Raw genomic sequence first — 23,592 nt, forward strand, 5'->3', positions numbered from 1 at the left:
CCACCCCAGGCCTGGAGGCAGTCACCTGCTGCTGGGCAACCCAGGCACCTCACGGCACAGACACCCCACATGTGCCTCTCCTCTTCTCAGACGACACCCAGGCCCTCGCTTCCGAGGTACTTTGGAGGCAAAACTACATGCTTTTTCCTCCCTGCTCCCAGCTCAGCCCAGCCGCACCAGGCTCCCCTAAGACTGTGCATGCAGCCACCGGAGGCCTGTGGGTCCATCAGCCACAGCCCTGGCTGGGCTCCAGCATGGTTCAGAGCGCACTCCTAGTTCCCTGGCCCAGCAACTCATCTCCCCGTCCAACGCCCTGGACCCTCGTCCTCCATCCTTTCCAAGGGTCCCCCAACAGCTATGTGCTCTGCGGGGACATACCCTCCATCCACCCCCAAGCAGAACCCCAACCTGGCTTCTTTTTTTAAAACATTATATTTTGGAATAATACAGATTCACAGGAAGTTGCCCAGATAATACAGACAGGCCTGTGAGCCCCTCCCCGTTTCCCCCATGGTTGCATCTTACATTACTATAGTACAACACCAACACTAGGAAACTAACACTGCTATAAAGCATGTGTAGTTCTCATTTTCTCACATGTGTAGATTCATGAAATCACCACCAAAATCAAGATACTGAACAGTTCCATCAGCCCAATCTTTGAGATGGCTTTTTTTTTTAATTTAAAGTACATACGATAAAACTTTTTTAAAAAACCAAATCAGGGTGGGGAATGGAGACTGAAGTCAAGAGATTTAGTATCATATGCACTAGTCAAACAGTCCACACTGGAGCAAAGAGGCAGGTGGGGTAAAAGGAACCTTGTTTCCCTCTTCCCACTCTCCTGCCGCACAGCCCTGCCCCAGGGTCGCCAGAGAGTGGAGGGAGAAACAGAAGCGTGAAAGGGCAGCGAGGAACCCAGACACAAGGACCCAGAACCCCGCTCCAGAAAGGCCAGGGCCCTGCATTTCTCCATGCCCCCAACAGGGTGAGCCACCAGCCCTCAGTGAACCAAGGCAGCTCCCCTACCACCTGCAGCCCAGCTACCACCCAAGTCCCTTCTTCCCCTCCTTGAAGGCTGAAGGGGGCTTCTCCATTGCCTCACCATTGCCACAGAGGGACCCCTGGCCAGGTGGGGGCCCCACAGGTTGCTGAATGAAGGAGCATATATGACCCTGGTGAGTCCCTTCCCCTCTTAGGCCCTGAGGCCCCCGGCCCCAACCCCAAAGTAAGGTAGAAGCACAGCCAGGGAAGTTTGGATGATAACTCTGGGTGGGCCTGTGAAAGGGCCCAGGAAGGGGGTCAGCGTCTAGATTTCATCCACCAGGCCTCCCGGCCACCTCTCCCCTTCCTGAGGGCCCCTGGAGCGGGCTCCTTGGAGAATGTTGGGTACAGGGGCTACAGACTCAATGGGCGTGGAGAGACAGAGGGAGGCACTGGGAGCTCAGGCCAGCCCTCTGGTGTGGGGCCCAGGGATCAAGGGCCCAGGGATCCAGAGCCCAGGGATCCAGGGCCCAGGGATCCAGATCCCAGGGATACAGGGCGCAGGGATCAAGGGCCCAGGGATCCAGGGTCCAGGGATCCAGGGTCCAGGGATCCAGGGTCCAGGGATCGAGGGCCCAGGGATCCAGGGTCCAGGGATCCAGGGCCCAGGGATCCAGGGTCCAGGGATCCAGGGTCCAGGGATCCAGGGTCTAGGGATCCAGGGCCCGGGGATCCAGAGCCCAGGGATCCAAGGCCTGGGGATCGAGGGCCTGAGGATCCAGAGCCCAGGGATCCAGAGCCCAGGGATTGAGGGCCCGGGGATCCAGAGCCCAGGGATCCAGGGCCCAGGGATCCAGAGCCCAGGGATCCAGAGCTGCATCCACTCAGAAAGGAGCTCAGCCCTGCGAAGTCAGCCAGATCACTGGAGTGAAGGCAGGGATTTGGCCTCCCCCCACCACAATTCCAGCACCTCCTTCCCCAGCCCAGAGGAGAAAGCCAGGGCCCTCTGTAGTCCACCTCCCACCCCTCACCCAGACCTGCCTCAACTGTCTCTTGCCCCCTGCCCACCATCCTAGAGCAGAGCCCTGCTCTGGCCTCTTCCCAGCTCAATCACCCTCAGGGGCTCCCCCTTCCCCTGGGGGATCCCCTGTGCTGACATTCAGAGCCCAGCTGGCCTCTGCAGCCCAGTTCCCATCACAGCCCCGTAAGCACTCAGGCTCGGCCACCCTCAACTAAACTGAACTTAACAGCTTCCCAAACGCTCCCCACATCCCCTGCCTGCGTGTGTTCACCTATCCTGTCCACTTGCCCATACAGCTTCCCCATCTGCTCTGGAGGAAATCTTGCCCATGTCTCAAGAGCCAGTACAAAAATTAGCTCCTCTAGAGAGCCTTCTCCGATCTGCAGGCCCGCTCTACTTCACCTGTCGGCCACAGTGACCCAGGGGTGCGGGGCTGGCCAAGTATAAAGATCCCATAGTAAGGTGAGGAACCTGAGGCCCAAGTAGGGGAAGTGTCTTGCCTGGCCGCCCTGTACCTCTTTGCTTCTGCCCTCCTCCTTTGAAGACTGTGAGCAGAGAGAGGGAGGTCACCTTGCACGCTCCTGGAAGGGGGGAGGGGGCTGGACCCCCTCCAGCCTGGGTATATCCAAGTATCACAAGCTCCCAGAGTCTAGTGCCAGACCAGCTCTGCCTCCTTGGAAGCCTTACCACTGTTGACTATAGCCAAACTTCCTGGTTCCTAGAGGAAGAGGGACCTTGAGATGTGCCAGTCACACTGACCTCCCAGCCTACCCAGGCCCTCTCAGATGACCCAGCACCTAGGGGTTCCCAGGGAGATACAGCTCATGGGGCAAGAAGGCTGCCACCAGCATGGTCCAGGCCCTGGCCAACCGGTCCAAAGCGTGAGAGAATGGAGGTCTCCTTCGGCAGAGAACACAGCCGGGACAAGGTCCCATGGAGCCTTCAGGCTGGACTGCTCCTCCTTCCTCACTATTTATGGCCCTCTGGAGGCTGCTTTCCCCTTTGTTCTGCCAAACAAGCTCACTCCTGACTTCCAAGTCAGCCAGGGACTTGGCAAACATTTGTCAAGACTCGTCCCTCACTTTGTGTTTGTCTCCGCGGCAGGGATCTGGGCTCTGTGCGCAGACAAGCGTCACCCCTGGGGCTCGGCGGGGGTCCCCACGTTCTGCAGCCCCGAGGCCCCAGCTGCAGGCATAGCGGGATGGAGTCTCTCCATCCACCGGAAGTCCAGCCTCGTGCCACCCTGCCTGAAATGTCACCCCATCCTCAGTCTCATGCGTGCCCCCCAGGGCAAGAACCCCACGCGGGCCCTATCAGTCAGACAGTCACACCTAGTGGCAGTGAGTTTGAGGTGTCTAGGAGAGGGGAGGAGGGGGAGCCTGTGCGGACTCAAGGTTTGTGTTGAGGGGGCTGAGTGTGAGCCAGAACCCAACACAAGGAGAGGGAAGGAGAGGCAGCAGCTGCTGCCACCAGCTTACCACCTCCACGTGTCCTGAACTCAGGATGGTGCCACCCAGCCAGCCGAGGTCAGTGTGCCCTGATCAAAGCCGCCAGCTGGGCAGGCAGCCTCCAAAAAGGCAGGTACTCTGCAGAGATGCCAGCCTCAGATTTCATAGTCAATGCCAGGGAGCAGACAGATGGAGGCCTGTGCCGGATGGAGGGCCCAGAGGGCAGAGAGGTTCTGAGCGGACTGAGTCTCTAGGCCTCAGTTTCCCTATACGCACAGTGCGAACCCCGAGGGAGAGAGCTCATCAACCTGGAGCCACACAGGAAGCTGCCTCAGACCCCACAGCGCAGGGCAGGACAGAGGGGGAGGCCCGGGGGACAGAGAGTCCAGGGCCCAGGCCCACATCCTTCACCTCTCTAGGCCTGCACTTGTTTGATTCCTGGGGATGGAAACAGTGCCTGCTTTACAGATTTGCTCTGAGAACAAAAGGAGCTCATGCACAGAAAGATGTTGGCAAAGGCCCGGCACACACCTGGGCCTTAATCCACAGGAGCTGGTGTTATTGTTACTATCACTCGCCATCTTGGGCAAGTCGCTGAGCCTCTTCCAAGTTCTCCTCTCCCTCATCTATAAAGCGGGCTGACAGCTGGTTGTGATGAGGAAACGCCCTGATACAAAGAGCCCCACACAGGCCTAGCATCCAGCTGGTGTTATAAAAGCAGCAGGCCCTCTACTCGGATCCAGTAGGTATTTAATTGGTGCTTGCTGACTTGAATCACAAACAGCTAACAGGAAATTTTAAAGGAGCGAGGAACAGCTGACCCATGGAGGTTCTTCCATCAGGATGGAAGGCCACACCTCGGCACCCCCAGGGTCCAGGACCCTTGGAGACGGGCTGGACAGCCTCATGGAGAGGCTCCTTACTCTGCAGCTTGCAAACTGTGGCCCAGGGAGCCCTGGGGCTCCTCGGGGTGCCTGTAGGGCCAGAAAGGAATGTGGGGGGAGGGCAGATGAGCCCACTTCTACACCTACCCTCAATCAGAGCAGCACTGCATTCATCTATTTAGGAGTCCTGGTAAAGTTTCATCTGAAAAATGTACCCTTCTGCTAGAAGTAATTCAACTTCTTGTTTTTCACACGAAGAAAATAAAGCCCAGAGAGTCCCAAGGGGCCAGGAACCCAGCACCTTGGAGCTGTGGGGGCCCTTTTTGGTAGCTCTTTATGCTGCTCCTCGTGGCAGATGGGGCAAGAGGGATACAGGGGGCTGTGCCCCTTCCTCAGGTGGATAAGAACATCCAGGCTGAGCCTGCCCTTCGTTAGCTTTGTCATGGTCCTGCCCCTACCCCAGCCCCAGGGCAAACTCCTGCTACACCCACAGCTCAGTGGGAAGTTCACTTTCTCCAGGAAGCCTGCCCTGACCCCTAGGTTAGGTTTGCTGCCCCTGTTCTGTCTCCCACAGCCCCTAACCTGCCCCACTTCTAAAGATGCATTCATCTTTAGATCCAATCCCTCATGAAGGATTGCACCAAGATTGTCTATGACCCCTGAGTCCCCAGCACCCCAAACAGTGCCAGCACATGGAGTGGGTGCTATTGAAATTGCCTGATGAATTGCCTGTTGACAAACGGAATGGCGTACAGCCTCCACTGTCCTAATCTGTAAAATGGGTGAATACCACCTCCCACAATGAGAATAATGACTGGCAAGTCAAGGTCTCAAACAGCAGAAGTCTTTCTCCTGCTGCCCTGGGCGGTTCTGAGGGCAGGCAGCCAGGCATTATCACCAGGTTCCTCTGCCATGGCAGAGGTTCACCTCAATGAGCAGAGGCCTGGGCTGGCCATGTTGGGTCCCTTACCAAGACCTCAGGGCACCTCACCCATCAGAGGTGCCTGCCAGGCCAGCACGCACCTTCTCAGCACTAATATTTACATAGGAGATGCAGAGGTGGGAAACACAAAATGCTTCAAAGCACTCCACAGGGGAGAAGGGACCACAAAGCCCTGGGGATCCAGCAGGGGCTCCTGTAGCCAGCCCTGAGCTGACTCCAGGACCTACCAAGGGCTGCTCCTAATGAGCTCATGAGCCTGTGGCTGAGGCCAGGCCAGGCCCTGCACATGTGGCCATCCTTACGCATCCCAGCCCTGCTAGGCAGTAACTCATGGCATCTCCCATTGAACGGCTGAGAAAGTGAGGCTCACAATGATAAGGGGCCAGAACTGCGATTCCCACCCACTCTGCCTCCAGATGAGCCTTGAGTGCCAAGGAGGACCTGGGCCAAAAGTGAACACACAGGATACCTCAAGTCCCCAGGTTCTAACCCACTCAGTCCTGGAAGTGGGGCTGGAGTGCTGGGGGGCATAGCTTAGAGAGAAGAATTAGAGGTGCAGGTCCCCAAACAACCATCACAACTCTGCACCAAAACACACTCCCATCTCCCCGCAGGGCAGTCAGCCTGAGGAGCCCGGGGGAAACGGCAGTCACTTTGCAGCCACCAGCTCTATGCATCCAAGGTTCCCATCTGAGGGGGGCAGCCCCGCAACACTGAGGAAGCATCAATATTTCATGGGCAGCTCCCTCCTGGCCTCCAATCGTGTTTTCAATTGTCATGAAACAATTCAGAATTTCCAACTCAGGGCTAATAGGTTGCCCTCAGCCAGTCAGCCAGAGGAGGCAGGGGTAATTATTTTAAAAGCTTCCGACAGGGCTGCTCACTGCGCTGGTTCCCCAGATTGTCTGTTTGCGGCAGTGGCTGTGCCCCTTCGGGCCCTGAATGCCCTGTCTCCCCAGCAGCAGCAGACACCTGGAAGGCTCCTGAAGCACAAGCCACAGAGCCTGTGAGGATGAGAGACACAGACCAGGCCTACAGAAGGGTAAACTGAGGCCCTCTAAAGGGCAGCTCCAGAAAGCAGGGGCCTCAACTTCTCACCTTCATATTTCCCAAGCCAAGCTGTAGCCTCCTATGCTCCAGGCAGATGGATAGACTGATGGACCAAGAAAGAGATGGATGAAGTGGCCGAGTGAATGCTATTGCAGTATTCTGCTCCTATATCACCTCCTCAGATCCATCCTCCACTACCCAGAGGGAGTGATCTTTCTAATATAAATCTGACCAGATCTCTCACTGTTTAAACCCTTCACCTGCTCCTGTTTGCCTTCAGGAGAACATCCCATTCTCCTAACAAGGATTGTGAAGCCCTGTGGTATCTGCTTCCCACTTAATTCTCCAACTTCCTCTTCCCCCATTCTATGCTTTACCACCTGTTCCAGTGCTATTCCACAGTGGGAGGGGAGAGGGGGAGAACTGTTCCAGGCAAACTCAAAGCCTGTATGTCATTCAGGGCCCTTCAACACCAGGCAAATTTCCTCTCCAGCACTGTGCTCCAAATATGGTTATGGGTGGCTGTGTCTGCCTCCTTGGCTCAACCCAAATGAGCAGGAGATATCAGCCTTTGTGTGTCTGCAATCACAGGTACAGAACATGTGCTCTCTAAACGTCTGCTGACTTGACAGAGGCCTGTCCAGGAAGTTTCCAGACCAGGGCTCTTTCCATTATTCCATATAAATGCTGATAGGTCTGCAATGAAAAAAATACTTGAGATGCCCAAATGGTTTCTATTTTTGCTTTGGCTGCCAGGAAGCTCAAAGTGCAATATAATAATGCTCAAAGTAATTAATATCTTACCTGATCCTAGGAGTTCCTCTCTACCTTTAGAGCCTCTAATTCCCTCCTCACAGATGAAAAAGGGAGTACAAATAGATGCCCTTCCTTGATCTAATGATCCATCCCTATATGTGAGTCAGTAGACTCTGAGCCTGCCCTCAGACTTTCTGGTAGTCCTCTACCTCTCCCCATAGATGAATGCAGGAACAATCCTGATGGACTTCAGACTCTCAACAAAGCCAGTGCCTCCCCACTACATTGGAGTGAACTTCTTACCAACACCATCAGCAGCCCTCTGAGAACCTTCACAGGGCAGGGACTTCTTTGGGAACTAACCCATTCCCCTCCACTTGCACCTCAGAGGACTTGTTGCAGGACAGCAGCCAGTATTTTGGAGGGAGTACGATGAGGAGTCCCTAACATGGTGGTGCTCCCTGTCCCATCCTTCTGGGGTGGAGCCTGTGACCCTAGCCTGGCCAGCCACAGCCCTGAGCCACTCTTCCCCACAAATTGATTGGTTCAGCAGTGAGCATGCAAGCTGCACCCAGCCAATCAGCATAGCCAAATTCCTTTGCCCCCCCCAGGGAGGGTCCTGTGGTTGGCAAGAGAGGCTCAGCCCTGCTCTCGAGGAGCTTACAGGTGGTAGGGGCAATAGGTTTTAATCAATCATTACATAAATACTGATTTCAATACTATTGAAATAAGAGCTATGAAGGGAAAGGACATGCTCCCTGCTTTTACTAGATATTGAAATAAGAAATACCACTTGAAGAATCGATATGCCTTTCTGCATAACTGTGGCAGAAGACATTTGCCCATTATGTTTAGTATGAATTCATGTGACAAATTCAGCTCAGAGTTTTGTACTACGGAGAAAAACTCCGGACTAGAAGAAGCATGTCAGTTTGGAAGGAAAGACAAAGCAAATGCATCAGACAATTCTGCTGACCTTTTTTGGTTAGGTGCCCGGAAGCTCAAAGCTAAACTGATACTAAGGTACAAGGACTGTGTCACTTCTGCTCCTGGTAGATCCAACTCTAACCTTCCTCTCTCTGATGCCTGATTCCTCTGCCTTTAAAGTAGAAATGTGTATGCCCCCAAGATGTCAAAATCTAAAGGGAAAATGTGAAAATTTCTTTTTGGAAGAAGTGAAAATATGATCATAAAAAGCATTTTTGACCTACTCCAGTTCACCAAGAACTTCTAGGCTTTCAGGCCCTGATCCCACTCCACCCCACCCGACCTGCCTGCTCAGCTTCCCTGATCCAAAACTTCCAAGCAGCTAAGCAGGGGATGAGTAGCAGGTCTACTAAATCAGAGAATGAGCCTCCTCTTGCCTGATTCAACCAACGTGACCACCCTGGGGAAAGAAGGAAACAAAAATGAGAGCAAACTCTTTTAAAGAGCAAAGCTACCCGGCAGGTATCACCACTTTGAGCCTGCTGCCCACCCCTACACCAGGCCACACCCCTCACCTCCACCATCTCCTAGATTTATCAATGAAGTGAAAACTCTTATTATTCTCCCATTTCACAGGTAGGGAAGCTGAAGCTGGGAGATGTTACGTGATTTGCCCAAGGCCACACAGTTCGTAAAAGACAGACAAGACTCCAACTCTGACCATCGGGTCTCAGAGGCAGCTTTTTGACACCACAGGCTCCGCCTGGGAACAAGGACTTACAGAGAATCACATTCATGGGCCCAATCACCACTGAGAACAAAACGCAGAAAATCGCTGTTGTGCAGGAGGAGAAAGGTTTGATTTCCCAGCGCAAGCACCAGAGTGAATGCCACCGCAGCTAGACAAACGTCTGGCCCTCCATACATAGTAAGGGCCCAGCGGTTACATTTATGCCCAAAGATGCCCAGGCGCCCAGGGTGTGGGAGGAGGCTGCCTGAGACAAGGTCGGTAGCATCTCAGGTTAGCAGCCCACGGGCCCAGACTGGCCAACAAACCAGTTTCACACATAAAACAGCCAAACTCGTGGCAGCGGGAGAAGCAGAGGCTAGAATTCCTGAAGGGCAGGGTCCAAGCCGCGAGATTGCGTTCCAAGTCTGAAATCGGGGGTGTCAGGAACTCAGCTCTTCACCCTTACGATCCTGTGTGCACCGAGCCCCACACACCCACCAAAGAGGTGTTCCCGCTGTTGAGGGTCGAGGGGAGGCTGTGGATTCCCGCAACAGCAGGACAGGGTGCAGGGGCCGCCTTGAGGGCCCGAGTGCCGCGGCCTCTGCGAGCCTTGGTCCGGCAGGCTTCCAGCTTTGGGTGTTAGGAGGGCGTCCGGGGTCTCCGCGTTGCTGGCCGGGTAGCCTTGGAAGCGAGGACCAGAGGGCGCCAGGGCGGGCGCAGGGGGCCGTGGCCTCTCCCGCAGCAGCTGTCAGAGAGAACCAGGCAGGGAAGCACCGCCGGTGACGGCACCTCATGAAACATCGATGCCCGGCCGCTGCACTGCCATCTCCCGGCACCTTGAGCCAAAGCGGCAGCCCTGAGTCCCTTGGCCGTCGGGGGCAGGCTCAGGTGCTCCTGTCCCCGGGGGTAGTCCCAGACTGACTGCCTGCCAGACCCTGTGTCCCATCCCATGGCCCCAGCAGCAGCAGGCTCCGACTGGGCACTTGGGGGAAGCAGGAGCCTGTTTGTCCAATTGGTTTCCGGCACAAGGCTTCACGCGGGATATCTGGCCATGGGTGAAGAACCCAGTCGTCTGCGGATGGAACCCAGCTCCCCTCAGTCCGGCCCATCTCCCAGTAGCCACCAGCCAGGGATAGCCACCAACCAGGCCACATAGGGTGAGTCCTCCCCTGTGGAAAGGCCAAGCAGGACGACTGCTGGAGGGCGTGCAGGCAAGGGGCTGGACAAGGGGCCTCAGAAGTCTGTCCTCGTGGGGTCGGTCTCTCCTTTCCTCAACAGCCCAACCCCTGAGGAGGAAGGGGTGGGGGGAGAATCCTCCAAGCAGAGCAGATCGGGAGGTTGTCCCTCCCTAGTAAACCCCCCCCCAATACACAGAGAAACTCTAGAGTCTGTCCTCAACCTCCTTTGGCTGCCAAGCTCTGCGCAGCGGACTCCCCCTGTCAATATGCAAGAGCAGCTCCCTCCCGCAGGCTGAGCAGAAAGGAGGAAAGGTCGACTCTCACAACCCCGGCTCAACCGTCACCTAGCGGGACTTGGGGAAACTCCGACCAGACCCCGACTAAACCGAGATCGGGCTCAGCCCCTCACGTGTCAGGTGGGAAACTGAGCCCGGGGAGAGAAAGCCTACGGGGGCCAGGCCGGGACTCGCAGAGACTTCGTCCGCAAGCGGCCAGGCCCCGCCTCGGCGTGCGCAGTCCCGGGGCGCGCTCAACGGCCTAGGGCCCGGGCCACGAGCCGCGCAGACCCCTGCCTGCGCCCCGAGGGAGGCCGGGACCCCTAGCCGGCGTGACTGCTCGCCGTCCCCTCCGCGCTGGTCCCGGCGAGAGCCTCGATTCCCCTCCCCCCTTCCCGCCTCCCCAGCTAGTGTCCCCGCCTTCCCCGCGGGCGACGGGCGGCGGCGGCTGGGCAGCAGGAGGAGCGGGCCGAGCAGCGGCAGCCGTGTCCTTGCACGCTGGGATGTAGCGAACCAGAAGGGGCCGAAGCTGCGCGCAGAGCCGGAGACGCAGCTGGATCCGGGGCCCTAGCCAGAGTCGAAACCTAAGCCAGAGTCCGTGGCGAGCGAGCCCGGAGCCGAGGAGCCGCACGCGCCGCGCAGCCCGGGTCAGGTAAGAATCTTTGGGCTAGGGGCGCTGGGTCCCCGCAGTGTTGGGGCGCAAGGAGGTGGTGGTCGAGTTGCGCGCTGCTTGCTCCAGGAGTAGGTGGGGTCCAGCCGGTGGCGCGGGACTGAGCACATCGCGAAGGCCAGGCGCCATCAAGGCAGCTCCAGGAGTTCGTTCCTGCGCCCAGCGCACAATCACAACTGCCATCGTCGGGCGCTACCTCACCTAACCGGTGGACCCACGCCACGCTTTAGCCCTGGGCACCCTAAGAGGGCAAGAGTTTCGGGGGTGCGGGCCCCAGCCCTGCGAAGGGCACAGCCCTGGACGCCCTTCGCAGCCCCTCGTGGTGGCGCGGACCGCTGGGGACCTCTGGGAGAAAGGGCAAGCGAGAGGGCCGCCCGCCGCTCCCCGCAGCACCCAGGAATGGGGGCCCCAGAACGAGCGGAAGCGCTGGCCCCTCTGCACGCGCGGGGACTTCGGCCTTAGCTTCGCGTCAAGAGGGTATTTTTCCTAAACGAAACCGCTTCATTCGTTCGTTCGTTCGTTCATTCGGGCAGCTGTGCCGCAGCAAAGCAACAGACGTCGGCCGGAGCCCCGGCTGTCTTCGCCGCGCACCCCGACGTCCCGCCGCAGTGCTTGGAGGCGCCCCCAGCCCAAAGCGGCCTGCCGGAGCCGCCACCGGTCAGGCTTTTCCTTACCCTGAGAGAAACCCCAAATGCTCTTTGCAAAATCCAATAAAGACATTCCCGCAGCTTCTCCAGGGTTTGGTTGTTGACTCTGGGTTCCGGAGCACACAGCCGCTTCTCTAGAACCGGGTCTCGGAATTCTGAAATTGACCAGCCTCCTAAATCTCAGCCGATTCCACCGTGGTTAAGCGAGGGCCTGGTGGCCGGGATCGCAGAAATGGGAACCCCAGGCCGGAATCCTGGTTCTAAGGTTTTCCGATTTAGGAATTCCCTTAATCAAAATATTTGAATCCACTTTTCTGAGAAACTAAGGCTCAGGCATTCTCTTGGCAGCCCAGTGGCCTCTGACAGCCACCAGGGCCAGAGGGAGGCAACCGCAGGTTGCTGTCCACTCGGCAGAGGCTACAGGTCTAGGGTAATGACAAAAGCTACAGGCAGCAGGGGCAGCACAGGAGGGGTCTTGCTGGCCTCCTGCCTTTTCCTCAGACTGCTTTGGAACTCCTCACCTTTGCTCAGAAAAGGAAAAGAAGTGGACTGGGGCATACAGACCCGGCTGCCTGGACGCTAGGATGTAGAGGTGGCTTTTGTTGACCTTCAGGCCAGGTTCAGGGTGCCCTTCTATCAGGAAAGCAGCTGCTGGAAAGAGGAGGCTGTGTACAGCAGAAGCTGACCCTCTGCTTCCCAGTTGTGTGACCAGCCATTGCCACTTTCCTAGCCTTCTCTTCCCCTGGCTCAGCCATTCTCAGGAACTATACAGCGACCAGTGGGCTCCGGTGAGCCATGAGCCTGGAGAGCGATGGGCCCTACCAGCTGCTTACGGAGAGTTCTGAGTTTCATGCTCCCATCAGCACCCCACTCAGCCATACTGCCTGAATACATCCCAGCTCTTCCCACCAGGACAGGCTGGGGAACCCCGACTGAAAGGAAGTCACAGGCTGGGGACCTAAAAGCCTAAAGGATCCAGTGAGATCATTCCCAGCCCCTACCTGAGCACCCCTTTTCCCATCACTCAGAGATTGCTTGCAGTCAAAGAAACAAGAGTTTTTATTGGGGAGGGGGTGTTAGATCTGGCAGAGGAGGTAGGTGGTCCGGGCTGCACTCCCAAAACTGGGTTTTCTAGTTTGAACTTCTCCACAGCCTAAGAGGCTTAGGGCTGGAATGTCCCAGAGAGTCATGGATGGCCCCTGGGGCAAGCCATGGCACATTCCTTTCCTTCTAAAATCCCTTGATTCTGGTGCAAAGATTAGGACAAGGTACCCCTGTGAGTGGGTGGAAGGATGCCCTCCATGAGGACCCTCCAACCACCCTTCCCAAATAAAATTACTAAGCCATTCTTGGGCACAGAGTCTGTTTTCTGTAAGCCCAGTCTCAGGAAGAGTCCCTATGGTGATTATTTCAACCCGACAACAGCCCAGGCTTCTCTGCTGAGCCCAGCCAGGACTCTAAGCCCCAAATTTCCTGAAAGTCACAGAATCATTGCTAGCTCTGTGTGGCCTGGAGGGATGGGGCACATGGCTCCAGCTCCAGTAAGCCCCCTTCCCTTCTCTCCTCATGTCACATCATCAGGTGAGGTGGAGGCTGAAGCAGCAGTCAGGGATCGCTGTGTCCCATGTCAGACATGGGAACTGGCACACAGTGCAGGTCAAGCCTTGTCGAAGGTCAGACAGCAAAGCCAGGGGAACATTGAACCCCTGCTCTTATTCCTGAAAGACAGCTGCCTCCTGTCTCGTGTGTGTGTGTGGCGTGTGATATGAGTGTGCAAGAAGCCCCTGCTCTGCCTGGGATAGCAGCCAGCGGAGCGAGTGGCTGAGGAAGAAAAGAGAGAGCCCAGGTCCCTTCTCCAGCCAACACCCAGAATCAGGCCAGGGCCTCCTCTAGATCAATCACTTCCTCACCCCTGCTCATTCAGCACTGCCCAGGTCTAGCAGAAAAGACTCCCCTGGGCAGCCCCCACTAGTCTCAGCCCCTCTCTAGGGCTCAGGGCCCCTGGGATATTGAGCTTCACCGGCAATAGTCTGAGCACCTTTCCATCCACACCGCAGGCATTAAGATTTCCAAACATAGGGATTATTGTGACTGCCTGGAGCACTGCCAGAGGCTTGGATCCAGAGGGGCACACAGCAGGTGCTCAATCACTGCACTAAATGCATTAACAGTGAGATACAAGCCCCTCAGACTGAATAGCTAGAGCTGCAGAGTCACAAAACAGTCCCCATCCATGGAAGGCCTCTTTAGCCCCTTTGGGGAGTGGGGGCCTGTGACCCTCAGCCTCTGGATGCCCGTAGGCAGACCATTCATTCCATGTCCCCCTCCAGAGGGGCACTGTGTTTCCCACCTTGGCCCGACACTTGGTGGGCTTAGAACACACCCCTGTCAGCCAGATTTTGCACCAAATAGCATCAGTGTTCTGGGACCCAGAGGCCTGGCTGTGTGTACACATATGTGACTGTACTCGGCAGTCCCCTGTGTGGGCGCAGTATGTGTGTGTCTGTGTGTGCACAGCACACCTGTATGGGTATGCAGTACGTATGAGTACATGCATGCTTTTGTGACCTGTCTATATCCAGGCAGCCTGGGGGGGCACACTGTCCAGTCGAGGTAAGGTGGCTAAACGGAAGACGGAGTGTGAAGGGGCACTCCCTGGCACGCTGCAGCACCTGAATACCTCCTTGAAAGGAGGTATCTGCTGCTTCAGGAGATTCAGCTAAAAAATGTGGTAAAAGATGGGGCTGAGGGCAAATGCTAGGCAACCACACCCCCCATGTACCCCTCCCACCATCCCCCTACACACCAAGTCTGTTTTCACCCTGGGGGTCTCAACTTGGAGAAACTTCCCTTTCGGAGGAAAAGGCTGGAGTTACTGAGGCCCTCCCCCAACCCAAACTCCTGGGATGCATCCTCCCTCTGGCCCCAGCCTCAGACCTTGGCCCCTGTGGCCTCAGGCACCCAGTGAGAGTGGGCCAACCCTAAGGAACAGTGCTTTTTCCCCAGGGTCCAGAGCTGGGGGCCTTGGGCTGAGGCCAAGGGAGCAAGAGGCAGGCCTGGTTCCACCCTGCCCACGCCCCTGCCCTCATAATCCTTACCAAGGAGCTCAGCCTGGGGCGGGGGTGCCTTCCTCTGATAGGGAGCCAGGTGAGGGCAGGGACTGAAGAGGGTCCCAGACCCTGACAGCCTGCACAGTCAGTCCCAAACAGAGACCCCAGGAGGACATGAGAATGCACTAGGCCCTAGGGTGAGGTACTGGGCCTGGAGATTACTACAGTGCTTCACCCCCAGGCCGCTGTCCTGCCCAGTGTTGCTTCTGTCTGGTGGAGCAGACAGATGAGGGGCAGATGGCAGCCTAGGGTCCAGCTGTGGCTAGAGGAACAGGTCAGGGTCGCACCCTACCACCCGAGCCGTCACCTATTTGCTCAGGACTCTGATGTCTCAAGACCAGTTAACAATTGTTAAGCAAAATCCTTCAGCAAACTTTACTGAAGTAGGAGGATTCAACGAGGGACTCATTCTTAGGGGTGGGAAGGGGAATGTCTTTGCCTGTGCTCATAGAGTGCCCACTGGTGCCGCAGCTTAGCTACCACTGTGTAGGAGAGAAGCTCAAAGACCATCCTAGGCTTCCTGGGCTGCTGGCCTAGGCTTGAAAACTGCAGTCACCTGGCCTGCCAGGCCTGTGCCTGAAGCTCTGGGAAGCCAAAGTGAGGCCCCAGGCCCTGCGAACATGTCCTGAAGGGGGCAGAGCCCCATCCTGTGGCAGCCAAGGCCGGGCCTGGCGGATTTGGCCAGACCATTGAAGGTGCAAAACAAGGGGAGACAGCCCTACTGAAGAGGCTCTGGGGCCTGGCAGGGCTCTTGGGGTCTCCTGCTGCACTCACCAGCGGCCTGGAGCCAACAGAAACGCTTCATCTGATTAGAAGCCATCAGTTCTATCCCAATCCCAGAAAATTGACTGCGGTGCAGAGGGGGAGGCCTGAGAAGCAGCCCTGGGGGAGAGGGTCCAAGCTAATTAGGAGGCAGCATCCGGGGGCCCATTAGAGCGCAGGCTGCTGTCACTCAGCCTGGCTCAGGTCCCGGGAGAAGAGGCCGGGTAAGGAGGGGCCACGGCCCCTCGACGAGGACGCTGCTGGGAGCTGCCAGAACGAGCCCCGGGCTCTGCCCCCACCCTGGCGCTGGCTCGCAGGCGCCCGGTCGGTGCGATCCTCCTTGGTGAACACTCACTCATCCTGGGCTGTTCTCGCCGGGGGCTCGGGACTTCGAGGCGGCCCAGACAGGAGTTGATTCTGAGCGAAACAAGTCATTTGGGGCTTGAGGTGGGCATGAGCCGCGCGGGACTTGCAGGCCAGATGCGTTTCTTTTGTGCGGCCGCGGGAGAACTCAGTGTGTCACCGGGGAAGGAGGGTGAGGCGCGGCGAGGCCGCGGGAGGGGGGAGGCGGCGGGAAGGTGGCTGCAGAGGGGGAGGGCGCGGGCGAGGCAGTGAGGGAGGGAGGGAGGGCGGCAGAGAGGGCGCGGCGGCGCGGGCGGCTCGGGGCTGGATTCCGCCCGCGCTCCCTCGCTCGCTCGTTCGCTCCCTCCTTCCCTCCCAGCCCCCTCCCATCCAGGCCCACCCCACCCACCACCCCTGGCGCAGGGACTGCTGGAACCTGGCGTGCGCGCTGTCGCTTTAAGACAGACTCTGCCGGCGCCGTCCGGAGCCTTAGAAACCGGCCCCGGATCGGGAGCCGGAACCGGGGCCGGGCGGGCGGCTGAGGCCCGAGCGGCGGGAGGGCAGCGCGGAGCGCGAAGCCGGGCTCCCGGTCGCGGGAAACCGCTGCCGCTGCCGCCCGCCTGGCCCCGCAGCCCCGGGCGGTCCATGGGGCGGGCGCGGCGTCGTTGCGGGCGCGGGCAGCCCTGGGGGGCGGCCGCTTAGGCGCTGCGCTCTTGTCCTCGCAGGTCGCAGCCAGGGCAGCCGGGCGCGCCCAGCTCCGGCCGCCGGAGCGCCCGCCGCGGTCCCCGCCTCCATGGACGCCTTCAAGGGGGGCATGAGCCTGGAGCGGCTGCCGGAGGGGCTCCGGCCGCCGCCGCCGCCGCCGCACGACATGGGGCCCGCCTTCCACCTAGCCCGCGCCGCCGACCCCCGCGAGCCGCTCGAGAACTCCGCCAGCGAGTCGTCCGACACGGAGCTGCCAGGTAAGCGCGGCTCCCCGCGAGGCGCGCACGGAGCCTACCCGGGTGCAGGGCGCGGGGAGCCGGGAGCAGGGCCTGGCGCCCGCGCCGCACAGTCACGCTCGCTCTACGCCCCAGGAAGCCTCAGGACCTTTCCTTTTCCCATTCTCCACCTGACGTTGAACGCGGACAAGTAGGCGCTTTATGAAGCGGAAATTTAGTGCTTTTCGAAGGCACTTCCACGCGGTGCCCACGCGCCAAGTGACCTGCAGATGCACGAACCTACAACCGGAGGGTCGGAATGACAGCCCCTCTTGATCGGGAGCAAATAGAACGGGGAGAAAAGTTAGGCTTGGGCAAATGGTTGTCGAAGGGCCGCTTGGACCGAAGGAGAGGAGCAGATCAGAAAGGAATGGGCGGCGGGCGAGAGAAAGTGCCCAGAGAGAGGGAGTACAGACACCCCGACAGACTGTGGGCGACTGACTGAGAGGGAGAGACCTAAGAGAAGGTGGCGGGAAAAGTCGGAAAAGCAAACTGGGGGGGAAGAAAAACAACCTTAAGTAAAGGGAAAAGAGAGGACAGCGAGGGCGAGTGGGCCAAGAGGGGCGACCCGGCTCCGGTTAGGACCCCCTAAAAGAAGGATCCCTGCCCCACGTGCTCCGCCGGAGCCCGGAGCCGCCAGGCCGCGGGTCCAGGGCTCCGACTCTGCTCGGCCAAGTCTCCTTCCGCGCTGCCTTTTTGCCCGAGCTCAAGCTTTTTTCCCTGCGCCAGCTACTGGGCCGGCGGGTGGGCGGCGCGGGCAGTGATGAGGCCAGTACCCGGCCCTGCCCGGGGTCCGGGGTCTCCGAACGGCTCCCGCGCTCGCGGTCCTAGTTCGGCGCCGCCGCCGAGCTCCCCACTCCCACGGCCGTGGGCGCCTCTTCTGCGTTCATTTCTTAATCCACCGCTGAGTGTTTCTCTACGAGTTTTTAATCTCTATTTATTTCTGTTTTGCATCCCTAAGTGACTTTCTCTGAGAGGTTCTGTTTGCTTGGTTAAAAAAAACAATCAACGCTGGACGGTACTTCTGTTTTCAAAAGTTTTAACCGTGGCCTTTGGTTGTTTTTTATTTTTTAAACCCAGAGAAATACATAGTCATAGATTGCTTTAAAAACCCAAGTCTATGAGAATAAATTTTTTAAATTAACTGTATTTTTCGTTATAGAAAGAATTGCTATACTAGATATATTTCTCTCTAATTTAAAATATCTACATGCAACATTATTCTTCGGGAGATTTTAAAAAGTCAATCCAAAATGGCGCTTTTCTCCGGGATTTTCTCAAAATCCATTTACAGTTATGTTATTTGGGGAATTTAAGTTATCTAACTATAGTGTTGTATTTCCCTGGGATTTAAAAATTATCTCTAGAAGGGCATTATCGGGAAGGGGTTAAAAAAAATCTATCTACAACAGTATATTGATTTTTTTTAAATCCCAGATAAATAAATGCCTGTGTCTGCCTGGAGTTTATACACTTAACAGCACTGTATTTAGTTAGGGGTGTGTTTGCACGGAGGTTTCTGGCTTCTTAATTTGCATTTGCTGTGTTTCTACCTGCCTATTTTTAAGAATTTGTGACCCTTTCTATGTTTTTAGGCATAGAGCTGTGAGCTTTTCTGGGCTTCTGTGTTTTGTTTTTAAATTCTTTTTCTTTATGTTTCAATGTTTCTATAACTGCATGTTGTTTGTGTAGCTTCAAAGAGAGAGAGGCTAGAGCCCCCAGGTCACCTAGACAGAGTCTGTGGGTCTGGGCTGCCTGGCTGCCGCCAGAGGGATTTTCTGTGCCTTGGGACTTGAGGCCTGGAGCTAAGGCCGAGAACCCGGCTGTGTTGTGCCTGCCCGGTGGGGCTCCCACACGGCCCTGGGGAGAAGAAATTGGAGGGGCTGCAGGCCACTGCCTGGCTCTTGCTCCACCCACCCCCCAGCTTCAGGCTAGAAAGATTTGATCCTAGTTCAGAAAAGCAGAGATCCCCTCTGATTTAGAACCCCAAGAGCCCTAAAAAATGTACATTTTCGGGTGACATCAACAGCAGAGCTCCAGCATGAGCCGAGCTGTGAGAGCAGGCCCTGTGCAGCTAGGAACCTAGGCCCACGTCTCCGACTCCTGGGCTCTTCTCCCAGACGAGCCTGTTCAGAGGTGACTACTGCCTACCCTACCCGGCACAGGCGGGCTTTTTCCAATGGGTACAATTCCAGGGCCCCTGGCGGGAGGGCGGGCCCCACCAGGGCTGACCACGGGCGCTTCGGTGGAGCCGGGATGGGGTGCAAAAGGGCATAAGCCCGAGGTGACCGGCGCCCCGTCCCGCCTGCTTCAGAGAAGGAGCGCAGCGGGGAACCCAAGGGGCCCGAGGACAGCAGTGCGGGCGGCGCAGGCTGCGGCGGTGTTGAGGACCCCGCCAAGAAGAAGAAGCAGCGGCGGCAACGCACGCACTTCACAAGCCAGCAATTGCAAGAGCTGGAGGCCACGTTCCAGAGGAACCGCTACCCGGACATGAGCATGCGGGAGGAGATCGCCGTGTGGACCAACCTCACCGAGCCACGCGTGAGGGTGAGCGCGGGGTGCGCGCCTAAGGGGACCCGCGCAGAAGGCTGCCAGCCGGCCCAGCGCAGCCCTTGAAAGCTTAGACCTGCGCTCAGACTATCACTCTTTCCCACACTCAGACCTGCTCCCTCCCTCCACCGGAGGCGATTCCACCTTAGGCCTCGGTCTACCCAGCTGCTGCAGAGCCGTTCGGTGCTAGCACCCCTCGGCTGCTGCCGCCTCGGATGCCTCTGACCCGCATCCTACCTGACCCTCGGGCTCTACCGCAGCCCCCGCCCAAAGACTTGTGTCCCCAAGGGACGTTCCCCTGCCCTGCAGAGCCCAGAACCCGCTCCGCTGTTACCCCCTAAACTGAGCAGAGGATTCCCCGCCGCTGGGGACCTCCGAGCGGCTGGCGCCTTCCCGCGAAAACGAAAGGGAAAGGCAGATCCTGCCTGGCAGCCTGAGAGAGGCCTTTTAAGAGCGTAGGCTTGGGGGGGGGGGGTCTCAAAACTTCCTAGGGCAGTGGTCCCACCCGCACGCTGCTTCTCCAAAATCTCAGGATATTCTCCACCTGACTCTTTCTCAGCCATTCGGCCAGTCTGTAGCTGAACCCTTTCACTAATGCCCTTTCCCGTAGGGCTGGGTTCAGGTGAGGAGGGGGGCAGCTCTGGTGGATGAGTGAGCCTCAGGCCGAATCCCTTTGGAGATGTAAGGTCTCCAACTCAAGACAGGACTGCACCCTCCCTCTTCTCACCCCTTGGTTCCCAGTGAAAACATGGCTTTCCTGCCAGAGCAGCAAGAGAATCACTTCTTCTCTGGGTACTGCAAATATTTAATCAGATATTGGGAGCACGTTCCAAGCTAAACCAAAGTCCCACCTGGGCCACAGACTCCCTGCTATAACCCCAGCTCTCACCCCTCCCCAGTCAGGCTGGCCAGCCAGTGGGATAGAGAGTGAAGACAGCACTCAGTAATCCTGAACTCACTAATCCTGCCTGGGGTTTACGGTGGTCCGGGTGGGGTGGGGGTGGAATCAGGCAATGTTAGTGCTGGGGATGGAGAAGGCTGAGATGCAGGGGTCCAGCAAGAGAGGTCGGGATACAGCCCGGGGCTGGTGGAGGGCTGCAGAGGGCAAAGGATTGGGACTAGATGAGGATCAGCAAGCACTGGGAGTTGGGAAAGAAGAGGTTCTCACTGAATTTTGTGAGGAAAAGTGAAGGAGGAGAGTAGAGAGAAACTAGTAAGAAGTGAAAGGAAATTAAATATTTGCAGAAAAACATATTTGGCATATATTTAGGTAGCAGGAAAGAAATTAAATATTTAAGGGAGAAGCAAAAGGATCAAGTATTTGAGAAAACTAAAGAATCAACCATTTAAGAGAAACAGTGAAGGTCAGATATCTGGAAAGAAGAAAAAAAACTAAATATTTGCAGAAGAATCAAAAGGATCAAAAAGGGGGGATAATGAAGAAAAATGGACTGTTTGAGGGAGAAGAAAGTGGTTCAGATAGTGGGGTGGACGGAACGAAAATAAACATTTGAGGCAGAAATGATAATATTAAATATTACCAATAAAGATGGAAACAGACTATCTGAGGAATGAAAAATAGACTGAAGAATGAGAGGAGTCGCAAGGTCCTATTTTTCAGGAAAGAAAACTACCTTTTGTATTCGAGGAAGAAGAAAATGGATGGAGTATTTAGGAGATAGATGGGGAACCGTTTGCGGGAGAAGGCAGAAGATGAACTGGTTGAGAGAGGAAGAAAGAAAACAAATATTTGTTAAAAAAAAATAAAAAAGAGGATCCGTATTAGGAGAAGAAACCGGATTTAATTGGGGGAAGAGGATAAAGATCAGAAAAAGGAAAAGACTAATATTTTCTGGAGACAGGAACGGAACCATTATGGAGAGAAGGCAGGGGTGGAAATATCGAAGAAAAGAAACGGTATTCGAAGAGAAGGAAGCGGGCGGAGGCCTCGGGGTGGGGCGGGGGAGGTGGAGGCGTCTTCCCGCCCTCGGCAGCCCTGACCCTTCTCCTGTCCGCCTCCCCTAGGTCTGGTTCAAGAACCGGAGAGCCAAGTGGCGGAAGCGCGAGCGTAACCAGCAGCTGGACCTGTGCAAGGGCGGCTACGTGCCGCAGTTCAGCGGCTTGGTGCAGCCCTACGAGGACGTGTACGCCGCTGGCTACTCCTACAACAACTGGGCCGCTAAGAGCCTGGCACCAGCGCCGCTCTCCACCAAGAGCTTCACCTTCTTCAACTCCATGAGCCCGCTGTCGTCGCAGTCCATGTTCTCGGCCCCCAGCTCCATCTCCTCCATGACCATGCCGTCGAGCATGGGCCCGGGCGCTGTGCCCGGCATGCCCAACTCGGGCCTCAACAACATCAACAACCTCACCGGCTCCTCGCTTAACTCGGCCATGTCACCGGGCGCCTGCCCGTACGGCACACCCGCCTCGCCCTACAGCGTCTACCGGGACACGTGCAACTCGAGCCTAGCCAGCCTGCGGCTCAAGTCAAAGCAGCACTCGTCGTTCGGCTACGGCGGCCTGCAGGGCCCGGCCTCGGGCCTCAATGCGTGCCAGTACAACAGCTGACCGCCCAGCCGGGCCACGCGGGCCGGCGGCCGGCACAGCGCCGGGGCCGGGACCGGGTCGGGTGCGGGCGCGGAGGACCTGGCGCCTGCGCGGCCCCCTGCTCCCCACCTCCCCACCTCCGGCTTGGTTTTGTGTTTGCTTTCCTGGACCCCACTCTGCCCTCCAAAACGAGACAAAGCAAAAAGACGTCGGAGAAAAGTGCCGCGAAAAAACGGATGAGTTGCAATTTTCCTCGGGATGGCGCGGGTGGTGCGTGCTCGCTCGCCCGCTCGCTCGGGGCCCGGTGGGCCACTCTCCGGAGGGGACGCGGCGCGGGAGGCGAGCGCCGAGGCCGGCGGCCCGGAGGAGACGCCCCGTAGCCCGCGTTCCCGCCTGCGAACTGGAGCGCGGAACCCCGGCAAGCCTGGGCCCCGGCCAGGTGCGAACCAAGACGCCCCCTCCGAGCTGGGCCCGGCCGAGCATACCTTAGCTCGATTCGGATCCAAGTTGGAGCGGGCGTTGGGCCAGGGATGACGGTACCCAGTCCAGGGTCGGGATCTCGCCGTGGAGCCGTACTAATGGCCTCGGCGCGCCTCGAAGAGCCCTTGCCTGCCCCGCGCCCCGGAGGCTTACTTTAAGGCCAAGGAGCCGCAGCTGGCGGTGCGGACGAGGCGGGAGCATGCGGAGTGCTCGTCTCGGAGCATCCCAGCCCCCAAGCTTCGCCGCAAGCCCAGGCCCTCTCCTCAGCTCCCGGCTAGAAGGTGGCCCGCCTGTCCGGCGAGGAGCCGCCTCCTCACTGTCCGCCGTGCAAGAGTCGAGCCGGGAGAGCTCGGGGAGCGGCCAGGGCCCCACGCCGTGCCCACTTTGCACACCCGCTCTCCGGCCCGCGCCCCTGTTTACAGCGTCCTTGTGTATGTCGGACTGACTGTATAGAATTATAAATCTGTCTATATCGACTTGTCCATGTACATCTATTAAAACCATAGTACGAGCGTGCTAACCACTGCCGAGCCCTGACTGCTTCATTCGGTCTTGGAGGGAAGGCGGGTAGAAAGGGAACTGCACCCCCGTGGGCCCTGCAAGTAGGAGAGAAGAGCCGAGGCCGACCCCTCCAGAGGACCCTACCCCCACTTGCCCACCACCATTCCAGACCAGTTCAACCCGGCTCCCTTGAGGGCGCAGCCCGGCGCTCCGAGCTCCCTTTGCGCGCGCGCGCGCAGGCGCGTACCCGATACTCATCGGCGGTGCGGCTCAGCCCCCCGGCGCCGCGCGCGGGCCGCTCTAGCCTGGACCACCCGCCCTACCCGACCGCCGGATTCTGCAGGCTCTTCCCAGACTGGGTCTGCAGTGACCCTCCAGGCTTTTAGGGTGCTTCGCGGCCTTTGTCTGCTGGGAGCTTGGCGGTGGGAGCCGCTGAGAGCCTCTTTAGACCTGGGGTTGCCTGTTCTCCTATAGGCCCGGTGCCCCCACCTTGAGCCCTGCTCTGGCTGTTCCAGGAGGACTAAGGGTGCTGGATCCGCCAGAGTCGAGCCAGGGCCTCCACATCGAAATCCCACCCAGGGGCATATGACTGTTCCGGTGGAAGTGTCCATCACACAGAACTCACTTCTCACTTACTTTCCATGCCAACTTATCGGTTGCTTCCGCCGCCGCCGCCACCCTCCCCCGACTTTAGGAAACTACTGAACAAGACCAGCCTGTAAACTGCCTGTAAATTCTGCTTCCCTTAAGTAAGTCACTTCTAATGGCAAAACAAAATGTCTGCAGCTGTAGCGCGGGAGGAAGGAG

General features: G+C 57.6%; 1 protein-coding gene across 1 annotated transcript; it reads left to right on the forward strand.

The window, feature by feature from the left end:
* The first annotated feature begins 10,181 nt into the window (after positions 1-10,181).
* PITX1 (paired like homeodomain 1) lies at positions 10,182-22,807 on the forward strand. The gene is made up of 4 exons (XM_082455160.1): positions 10,182-10,848; positions 16,453-16,689; positions 19,022-19,254; positions 21,283-22,807. Exons 2-4 carry the CDS (start codon positions 16,521-16,523, stop codon positions 21,823-21,825), a joined length of 945 nt encoding a protein of 314 aa, XP_082311286.1. The 5' UTR covers positions 10,182-10,848; positions 16,453-16,520; the 3' UTR covers positions 21,826-22,807.
* Positions 22,808-23,592: the final 785 nt, after the last annotated feature.

This window comes from Balaenoptera physalus (genome assembly GCF_965194825.1).
Source record: "Balaenoptera physalus genome assembly, chromosome: 3".
Lineage (NCBI taxonomy): Eukaryota > Metazoa > Chordata > Mammalia > Artiodactyla > Balaenopteridae > Balaenoptera > Balaenoptera physalus.